General features: G+C 42.3%; 1 protein-coding gene across 1 annotated transcript; it reads left to right on the forward strand.

Moving 5' to 3' along the window:
- Window positions 1-23: 23 nt before the first annotated feature.
- Window positions 24-2,103, forward strand: LOC148096306 (uncharacterized). The gene is made up of 4 exons (XM_087836183.1): window positions 24-395; window positions 534-785; window positions 1,382-1,471; window positions 1,646-2,103. Exons 1-4 carry the CDS (start codon window positions 266-268, stop codon window positions 1,903-1,905), a joined length of 732 nt encoding a protein of 243 aa, XP_087692309.1. The 5' UTR covers window positions 24-265; the 3' UTR covers window positions 1,906-2,103.
- Window positions 2,104-10,824: the final 8,721 nt, after the last annotated feature.

Genomic DNA, 10,824 nt, shown 5'->3' on the forward strand with positions numbered 1-10,824 from the left:
GATTTGCGTCGCGAAAACGCCAAAACGCGTGAAACGCGAGTCAGTGTAGCGCGTCTGGCGCGTTTGACTCGCGAATAAAACCACGCGCGTGAGTTTTTGTGTTGCATTTTGTGCATACGCGCGTTTCGCGTCTACCGCTCGAGTTGGAAAAATCTGAACTCCAGCGTCAAATCGCGCCGCGACAACCAATCAGGGGCCTGGTGACGTGGCTCTGACCTAGGTCAAAGGGGCAGATCCAGCCAAAGCCCTTCATTCTTCATTCAGTATGGAGGAAAAGCTAATCAGAGCCGTGGCTAATCACCCGGAGCTGTACGATGCTAGCTACTACTTTTACCGAGACAGGAATAAAAAGGACCTAGCTTGGAGACACATAAGTGAGGAGATCGGGCAACCTGGTAAGTTCATTCCTTCTTTTTAATTTTCAGACTGACCCGATGAACCCGCGCAAAAGCTAGCAAGCCCGCCCACTGTCCCGCTATTTTCCCACTGATGTACAAATACCTTTCCGCTAACAAGATAATGCGTTTATTCAGAGGACATCTGCAGGAGAAAGTGGAAGAGCCTCAGGGACACATATAATAAGGAGAAGAAGGCAGAGAAGGAGAAGAGGAGTGGGTCTGCAGCAGGATCGGGGAGAAGATGGAAGTTCTTCGCGGTCATGGGGTTTCTGGACCCCTTCCTCACCCCGCGGGAGACAAGCGGCAATATGGTGCGGACCGTGGAGAACTTCTCCCCCGAGGACCAGGGACAGCCCGAAGAGGCAGCAGGGGAGTGTCAGTCAGAAGGTATGTTTACATTGAGTTAATGTAGGCAGTTAATTTATGCGTGTTGTCATACAGGAACATATTTTGTTTATTAATAAACAGTATTCAGTAGTCCCGCTGTTCATCCGTCACTGCCTCGCCTTTTCGCTGATTTTTTTTATTGCACCGTACAGCTTTCAACAATGCGCATTGCATTCTGCAGCCCAAATGACAAATCTCCTCCGTGTTGTGTCTCCTGCGCTTGCCAAACTTATCATGTTTGGTTTTGATAACCATCACGTCCAATAGAAAAAAACAGCACAAAAACACTCATAACTATGACCCTCATTCGGAAATAGACACCTGCACCGGGAGCAAAAAAGGCGCACAAAAGTGGCGCCGCAGACGGAGAAAAAGCGCGGCATAATACTTTTACGTTTTAAAATCGACAAAGGTTTTCACTTTGAGAATCAACTTGTGAGAACTGTGACTACTGTTCATGTGCTGCAATAAATGAGAGACCACTGTATATAATAATAAGTATATAAGTATATAATAATATAATATTCTCTATGACTATTGTCTTCAACCTATATTAACATTAATAATAATATTAACATTTAATATTGTCTTCATAGAGTCAAGTAATCATGCAGCAGAGTCCTCAGCTGTCTCTTCTCCTGGCTCTCCAGTCCCTGGTCCCTCCACTCCTGCTGCTGCACCCACAGGTATGAACATCAAGCACTGACAGCTTTTTACTTGCTTGAATTCCCTTGTGATCACCTTTACTAAATATCTACAACCAATCTGTTTATATCCTGTTTTTTTTTTTCAATTTTGAAAATGAAAATCTAGTAGCAGCCTTCTCATTACTTTGTGTTGTTTTGTGCTGTGTTTTACAGGCCCACAGAGGAGGACAGCTCGAAGGCGGGCGAGGGACGGGTCCCAGGACGGTCCATCGGCGGTGGAGCTGGCCATCCTGGAGTCCCTAAAGAGGCCACGCCCGTCTCCAACTGAACATTTCCTCCTCGGCCTTGTTCCTGCTCTGGAGAGCATGCCGCCTCAGACACGAGAATTCGTGAAATTTCAAATTTATAAATTAGTTTTTGAAAACAGCACAGCTGTGTTAAATTTGGAAACATTGGACCCTAATGATCAGTAGTTTTCTGATGAGGCAGCAGCTCTCCAGGGCAGAAACAATGTTCTTATTTTTCTCCTCCTTCTCCCTGAGGCTCTTCCACTCCAAGCTGGGTCCTTTTTATTCCTGTCTCTCTGTAAATAGTTAAATTTCATATATTTATGATAAATGTTTTTGTTAATGAATTTATATTTTTTCAAATAAACATTTATAATGACAAAATGTCTCTGTTCTACTACACAGCAAATATTGGCACCCGACTTGACACAAGTAGAATTTATTTCATATTATACTAATGACAAAACATACTAATACAGTGGGATGCAAAAGTTTGGGCAACATTGTGAAAAGTAATTATTTTCTTGTACAAATCATTGGTTGTCACAATAAAAATAGTTAAATATATCATATAGGAGACACACAGTGATATTTGAGAAGTGAAATGCAGTTTACAGAAAGTGTGGAATAACTTTAAATCAAGCAGGTGCATAAATTGGCGACACAAAAAAAGAGAAATGAAATAAATATTTAGTGTATATCAATGTGTGTGTCTCCTATATGATATATTTAACTGACATTTTTCATTGTAACAGCGATTCATACAGGAAAATAATGACTATTAATAAGGTTGCCCAAACTTTTGCACCACACTGTATATAGGAACATAGTGAAGACAAGTTACTTAAGAGAGTAAAAAGAGGTTAGTTTATTTTGGAGTAGAGCTCCATTTATTAAGAAAAAATTAAAAGGACAGGAACACTCTTTAGAGGTTTGTGGGTGGCTCTTAAAAGAGCCGTTGTGGGGAAGTCACTCGGACTTCAAACAGGCTACTCCTTTGGTTGCCAAGACACAGCTCCCTCCGCCGAGAAGTGAGCCATGAATTTCTCCCTCACCAGGACAGCCTCTCTGGAGGAGTTGTTTGCTGGCAAGGAACCTGGACAAAATTGTTTAAAATGAGTATTATGTGTACTGCAGTTACAAAATACATTATTGAAATTACAAAATTACAAATTGCAAAACATAAATCTTACATAAAACATTTTGTAATTATAAGGATAATTACATGATATATATTAGATATAATCTAAAACAGTCTGCGGTGATTATATACAAATATTCAACTATCCCAGAATTAAACCAGGTCTAAATAAAAAGGAGTGAGTATCACTACAAAGGTTAACTCAGTGGTCCTAATAATGCTACAGTTTGATATCAGCAAACACCGAGCACATACATTGATATAACACCACAGCCATGCTATCATTGCAAACACTGATAACAGCATAAATCGAATTAAATCGGGACTTGATGAGACCTTCTGAGTATCACTAGAAATATTATAAACAGTCGTCTCCGTACCACAGTTTGCTATCAGTAAAAACCGAGAGCATTCACTGTTAGCATAGCACATCCACGTTAGCAGTGTATAAATGGATAGTTTAGCATATATTAGCACAGGTATCAATAAAGGACTACCATATTAAATACTTTTACTAACCTCAGGCAGATGGACAGGCGCTCTGCAGGTGGGATTGAGCGCCTGTAGTTGGTGTCTAGGCGGGCGATTCTGGGACCGACGCGGGAAAGCAGGTCCTCAAACTGGCCGAGTGAAAGACGGTGATATCGCTGAAATCGGCCGTCATCCAGGCGCAGCTCCTGGAGCAAATGGTGAAACTCACCAAACTGCTCACGCCTCTGGAGGACCTGATGGACCCAGGTACGGCGAGGACGTCTTGTACGCCGCTGCTCTGCTCTCCACAGTACATACAGAAGGGAGACTCTCTCTTCAAGCGCTAACTCGACAGCTGCCATCTTGCAAAGATACCGGTCTGGCACAATTTCCTCCCACATCCCTCCCACATTTCCGGTTCACGCGCGTCAAAATATCATATTTTGAAGCGCGATGGATTTTTCTTGGACACGCGTTGAGACGCGAATGTGCACGCGTCAAATTAGGGGCGTTTGGGGCGTTTTTGTTCGCGTCCATCGCGTTCGGTGTGAACACACCGTAAGGTTTACACAGAAAAGACTGAAAAAGAGAAAATATACAGTGAGCTGCAATTCACTGGATAAAAACTCCTTGTTGATGCCAGAGTTAAAAGTAACTAAGCAACTAAGTAATAAAGTAACTAATTACCTTTGAAAATAAGTAATCTGTAAAGTAATGGGATTACTTTCTTGGAGCAGCAGTGTTGGGAAGGTTACTTTTAAAATGTATTCCATTACAGAATACAGAATACATGCCCCAAAATGTATTCTGTAACGTATTCCGTTACGTTACTCAATGAGAGTAACGTATTCTGAATACTTTGGATTACTTAATATATTATCATGCTGTTTACAACTACATGAATGTACTATTGCTGTGATTTATTACTGTTACTGAAGGTCCGCGGCTCCGAACCGTAGTAAAGGGACCTCTGGCTAATACGGTGGGTTCTGTGTCGGCTCGTAGCTGAAAACTAGCTTAACTTTGTTGTCTGGGTCAACTTTGCAAGCGAGAGACAGAGAGAGGCGTTGAAAGGCTGCTCCAACGGAACTTATTGTTTCAGAGGAAAACACGAACACGGTGTACAGTCGAGTCTTAATAGCTTACTTACAACTGGGCTCGTCAGGCTCTCTTCTTGGCTGCAGTGGTTATTATTATATTTACATGCTTCCAGCTCCCGTTTTTGCTCGATGACAGCTCGTACTTTTCCTTTTTCTCCCTCCCTCGCTCACAGACACATAACGTGTATGGCAGTCCATTCTCCCTGCAGCACGGACTACACTGCCTATGATGCTACATTCTTTAGAGCTATACCTGTAGCATTCTGCCTATTAGCTTAGCACAACAACAACAAAAAGGCCTCTCTCACCCAGGAAACACGCAGAGAGAGAGAGCGTCACCCTGTAACCATGGCAACCGTAATTCTGCCGCCTGGAACAACAGAACGTAGCTGTCAAACAAAACCCAAACAGTCCTGACCCGCCACAATATGAAACAGGGAAGTACCGCCGTGTAATCCATTTATTTCAACAAAGTAACTGTATTCTAAATACCACCTTTTTAAACGGTAACTGTAACGGAATACAGTTACTCATATTTTGTATTTTAAATACGTAACGGCGGTACATGTATTCCGTTACTCCCCAACACTGTGGAGCAGTCATCAGTAATTAGTAACTTACTTTTTTCACGTAACTTGACCAACACCGATTACATCCAAAGTTTGCAGAACAGCATCTCTGAATGCACAGCATCTCAAACCTTGAAGCAGTTGGACTACAGCAGCAGAAGATCACACCAGGTGCCACTCCTGTCAGCTAACAGCAGGAAACTGAGGCTACAGTTCACACAGACTCCCCCAGATTGGATAATATAATACTGGAGAAATGTTGACAACGGTCTACCCATCCTGTGATGATGGCTTCCAGCAGAATAACACACCATGTTACAAAGCACGAGAGATTCTCATTGTGCATCTAGATTTAATTTTTCAAGTTTAGCTTCAGGTCACAGTGGCTCCGTGCAGCTCTGGCCCAAAACCACATTAGTTTGCAGCAAACTGATATCACAGTGGCTATATTAGCAAGATATGCATCGCTGTTATTAATCTATGGTGTGGTGATATTGTTTGTGTTTCTCTGGCTGAAAAGCATCAGCAGCATGGACTGACTGGGTTATGATGGTGATGAAAATGAATAGATCAGTAACACAATAAAAACTGAACCCAACAGTGAAGGAGATCGTCTATTATTTGTGAGCTTTGTTTTACTCGCATGGTTTTAACACAGTGATAAGTGATCATCTTCGATTCATTTCAGTTTTATTTATATATTCTCAAATAAAAACAACAGTTGGTTGCAGGTGCTTTATATTGCAAGGTAAAGAGAATCAGACGATCCCCACTTGGCGAGAGTGGGAAGGAAAAACTCCCTTTTAACAGGATGAAACCTGAGGGAGGGGCGGCCATCTGCTACAAGTGGTTGAGGTTGTTAAGGTTCTGGGACTGGTCTCACTCAAGATGACAGACTATAGGACATTACTGCAGGATTTACTGATGTGTTGTGTTTTCTGGCTTTCATGGATCTCAGATCGTACCCAGCACTGTCCGTCATCATGTCCAAAACACCAAATGAGGGAATATTTTATAGATGAGTGGTTGTTCATCCCTTCGTGCCACTTTTGGAGTCACTGTCGAGGTTGGGGAGTGTGGCAGGGAGGTGTGTGTTGTGGCTCAGCTGCAGAGGGTTGAAGGGGCAGCACCAGGAGAAGCTGGAGAGATGTCGGGACCAAAGAGGAGCAATATTGTGAGCAGCTGGCACGCTGCTGGAGCGATGCCTGGGAAATTTACATTGTACATTGAAAAGTAATAAACATGAAACCCAGAGCACGGTGTGTGAGAGTGTGTGTCATGTGTGTGTCTTGCATTTACACAGCAGAAAGATTGTGAGGTTAACATAACAAGCAGCACTTTGACAGATTACACAATTGCAATTCACTATTTTGGTTTCCTTTCTTAAACCACCCCTCTTCCTTTTTCTCACTTCCTTTCATCGCCTTCTTCATCTTTGGCATCTTGCGTTCTGTCTTCGCCGCCCATCGTTTAACCGAAATGTTCACAGGATTGTTCCTCGCTTTTAAATGAGCTAGCAGTTCTGGATGGAAATATCAGTTTGCTCTTTCCTTCTTAGCCTACGCCTGTTTCACTGAGCTCTTTAAGCTAGCTGTGTGAGAGGAATAAGACGTTACGTTAAGCACTGGTTTTTGCTTTCTTTCTGGGTGTTGTCATGTTCATGTATGCAGTTTAAAAAAACATAAGTTGTGTAGAAGAAATCATATAGAGCAGGGGTGAGCAACTCCAGGCCTCGAGAGCTGGTGTCCTGCAGGTTTTAGATGTGTCCTTAATCCAACACAGCTGATTTAAATGGCTAAATTAGCTCCTCAACGGCTGTATCCCAATTCAGGGTCTGCAGCCTTAAAGGCCGCATTTTAAGGCCGATTACGTCACAGTGACGTGACGAAGGCTGTCCCAATTCGAAGGCTGCTCGAAATGCGGCCCTCAAATGCGTCCTTCATTTCCCTGAATTTTAAGGACGTGGCGGTGTAGACTTCGTGGCCCAACATATCCCAGAATGCATAGCGCGGCGGTGGGTGTGGATAATTTTGCCGAAAAACAAAACGGCAGATGAGGGGCGCCCAAAGAGTAACTTAGTAAACTAAGTACTGAATATTATGTCACTTATTTATGTGCAAATGTTTAATAACGAAGAACATTAAAACATTACTGTTGGCCACATGTCGGCAAAGTTATGTGACATTAGTGACGTTTGTACTAACTTGGTTTTAAAGCCTTTACTTTAAAATATACGCCGTTCAATAGCTGAGCTTAATCTTACAGAGAATGATCAAAGCTCATGTAGAAACAAACAAACAAATGAACAAAAGATTTTCTCCTTCATTTCTGTCAAACGAAGCTGTATGAAACATTTCCAGCTGTTAGTATCATTTCACAAGCCTCGCACTTCCGGCCTTAGCAGTCTTTAAGTACGCAGCCCTTGAGGATCGTTGAGGCTGCGTACTTCAAGGCTGCAGACCTTGAATTGGGATACAGCCAACATGTCTCGAAGTTCTCCAGAGGCCTGGTAATGAACTAATCATTTGATTCAGGTGTGTTGACCCAGGGTGAGATCTAAAACCTGCAGGATGCAGTGTAGTGTAAAATAATACCTGTGGAGTTCCCCTAGTTACACTTTTTGTAAACAAAGGTAAACAAGTGACTTCTTGCATGTGACTCATTCCCACAAATAGTTTGTCATTCTTCAAGTGAAAACCACCAGGTGCAACATGCAAGCTCAACAAGTCACACCTTGGATAAAGATAAGTGAAGGTCACAGGATGGAGACTTTAACATGTATGAACGTGGATATGGAGTCATAGAAATACATTTGTGTGGGTCAGTCAGCTAGTAAAATAAAATGCTCACCTCACAGCAAGAGGGCTGTGGGTTTGAACCTGTGGGTTGGCCCTTTCCTCAGTTTGTGAAGTTACCGTGTGACCTGTGCCTGTGTGTGTACACCGATCTTCTCCAGACGCATGCATTAAGTTAACTGACAATTCTAAATTGGCCATAGTTGTGAATGTGAGTGTGGATGGTTGTCTGGCTCTGTATGTTAACCCTGCAGCTGGAGACCAGGTGTCCCTCTTTAAGTAGGACTGCACAGGATTTTTTCTGTCCCACATCTTGAGACAATGTCCACATTTTGACTGGCTATGGCTGTGTCCAATGATATGTACAGTGAAAGTCACAAGATACCAAAAAGGCACAGAGTCAAAGTTACACTGCAGATCTTGGTGAATGTGATGGAAACGGGAGAAAATGTGGTGTGAAGTGACACAGTATGTGTGTCATAAATTGCTAAAAATGGCTAAAAGGTCTGCTGTAGGTCAAAAAAGGATGCTGAAACCAGACAGAACACCAGCAGAAATAACAGAGTATATAAAGACTGTTGCATGAGACCACAGGCGATTTCATTTAAATATAACATATTTGACTGCATTGTTGATCTGGTTATAGTCTAACGTTCAGTCTAATGTTAATGTTTTTGTCTCTCCAGAAACTACAGCAAGCCTGCATTTAGCATCCTAAACACAATGTGTGACAAACTGCACTGCTGAGCTGAGAAGTTGTATCTAAATGTATCTGCCACTTATAAAAACTAACTCCATTTACACTGACTCCTCTTTTTTAGTGTTGCATGCTCGAATAGTGCAATTGCAACTTTCACACCTGCACCATGAACAGATTACAGGAAAGCGATGTCACACAATGCAAACCTGCTGCACACAAAAATATAACTTGCTCATTATGAAGTTTTAGTCTCATTTAATCACGTATTTATTGAAAGTCCCGCCTCTCACCCTGTAACAGCCCGGACGGGCTAAAGGCCAACCATGACCTGAATTGGATAAATAGAAGAAGATGGATTGATGGATGAATGGAGCTCTCAAGAAATTACTACTAGAAAAGCTGCTGAAGATGCTGAAGCGACTGCTTCAGCATCTAAGTTGTTGGTTCCTGTTTGGTGTTAGTTATATGCCAACCTCCAGTTTGGTGTTTTTTGGTTATTTTTAGTCTCCTCGGTGTTTCCCTTCTGTTATCCTACCCTGTGTTTTGTGCATTTATATCATCGTTCCTCTTATTGGCCACAAGATGGAAATCTAGCTCCATATTTATGAGTATGTGAGCTCTAAAATGCATAATGTCTGAGACTGCCGTGACAATTGCTGACCGCCGGGGCCACTATTTCCTGTTTGTGTGCGTGTGTTAACACTAATAAAGCTGCATTTCTGAGGCTGAGCGGTCTTTGATCAGAAGAATTGCAAATTTTAACACTTTGATGTGAGTTTGCCACACTAGTGTCAAAAGTGGGATTTAAGATTAGCCCAAGAACTAGAAAGAGCCACTGAGCAGAACGTTTGTCATCTGGAAAACTGAAGCAGATGAAGCAGCCAGTGATGGTTCGAGATTGTCAGCCCACCCTGGCTCTATGGCTCACTTGTGGAGAGGAGGATCATTTTGCTGAATACAACAAATCCATAGTGTATCGTCACCTTCCAAGATAAAAAAAATAAAAATAAAACAAACCCACCTCTACTGGCCCACATCCCCAGTTCAGGGCAGCCTGCAGCAACGTCCAAAACACCACCCAGGCTGCCAAAGTATTGCGGGCTAAACAACAAGACAGCACCCATCGAGGCAATGTGCAACAACCAGCCACTGCTGTGCGCTGTCCAGGTGAGGTGCTTATTAGGCATAGATTATTTAACTGTGTGGCAACATCTCAGTACAGATTTCATATTTTAAACATTGTAGTTTTGAAACTTTCACCCGAGCCTGCAGGTGATGAATGAAGTAGGGTAATGAAAGAATAAAGTAGCCAGTAGGTACCAAGACAGGTCTTTGTGCCAGGGGACAGTGTCTGGATGTGCTGCCCTGTATGCATGAAGGGCATGAAGGTGTATCAGCAGGGGTGGATCTAGAGAAATTTTCTTAGGGTGGCAAAGAAATCACATGGGGTGGCAAAATCAAAGCCTTTTTTTTCACAAACACACATTCAAATGCAATAAGTATACACGTTTTTCATATAAATATCATCTATAACTTAATTATTTTCTGTAGCCCACATAATTAAACACTTTAGTTACATAAAACATGTGATGTTATGTACTGTATAGCCTGTATAATAAATAAATATGTAGCCCAATAAGTATAAAATCCAGAAAGCTACACAACATGGGGCAGATCATTTACAAACACAAGTCTAACTTAAGTTTCACTGTTTTTTGTTAGAAAAAAAATCGAATTGTTCCATGCTTAAATTACACAAACTGTGAGAAATCTGCACTGTCATGAACAAAGATCTGTGTTGAAGTCCAATCTTTCAACGCGGACTGAAAGACTCAGCCTGGCTGCAGCTTGTTGCTATGTCAGCTTACATCAGTCATGTGATTTGGAGGTGCAGCGAGTCCGTGGAGCCCAGAGGGTTAATAACACTCACCTTTATTCCATTTCCAGAGTGCAACGACCAACCACCTGTGTGAAATCTGAAATCCCCATGGTGTTCAAAATGTGCTGTGGCACAATCATAAGCATCTTGCTACTGAAAACTAGAAAAAAGATGGTCTGTGATATGGGCTGAACCATTTGTTAATGGTAGGGGGGGGACACTATGCAATATGTTCAGTTTTAGCATTTATATTCACTGTTGACTGTAACTACGCTCAAAGTGCTAATGCTATGTTATTTTAATAAACAACACTGTCATGTGCAAAACTATGGTGGCACTTGCAGTGGCAAGACATCATTTTAGGGTGGCACTTGCCACCCCATGCCACCCTTCTAGATCTGCCCCTGTGTATCAGGCGTCAGGGTGTATGGCGGTATTGTACCAGGACAG

The sequence above is a fragment of the Neolamprologus brichardi genome, chromosome 23 (assembly GCF_056152115.1).
Source record: "Neolamprologus brichardi isolate AB-2024 chromosome 23, ASM5615211v1, whole genome shotgun sequence".
Lineage (NCBI taxonomy): Eukaryota > Metazoa > Chordata > Actinopteri > Cichliformes > Cichlidae > Neolamprologus > Neolamprologus brichardi.

What these genes read in the sequence shown, in the direction of transcription:
- LOC148096306 (XM_087836183.1), top strand. Translation starts at nt 266, where the DNA reads ATGGAGGAAAAGCTAATCAGAGCCGTGGCTAATCACCCGGAGCTGTAC. An exon ending in TGAGGAGATCGGGCAACCTG is followed by an intron (nt 396 to 533) that starts GTAAGTTCATTC and finishes GCGTTTATTCAG; the next exon opens with AGGACATCTGCAGGAGAAAG. An exon ending in TCCTGCTGCTGCACCCACAG is followed by an intron (nt 1,472 to 1,645) that starts GTATGAACATCA and finishes TGTGTTTTACAG; the next exon opens with GCCCACAGAGGAGGACAGCT.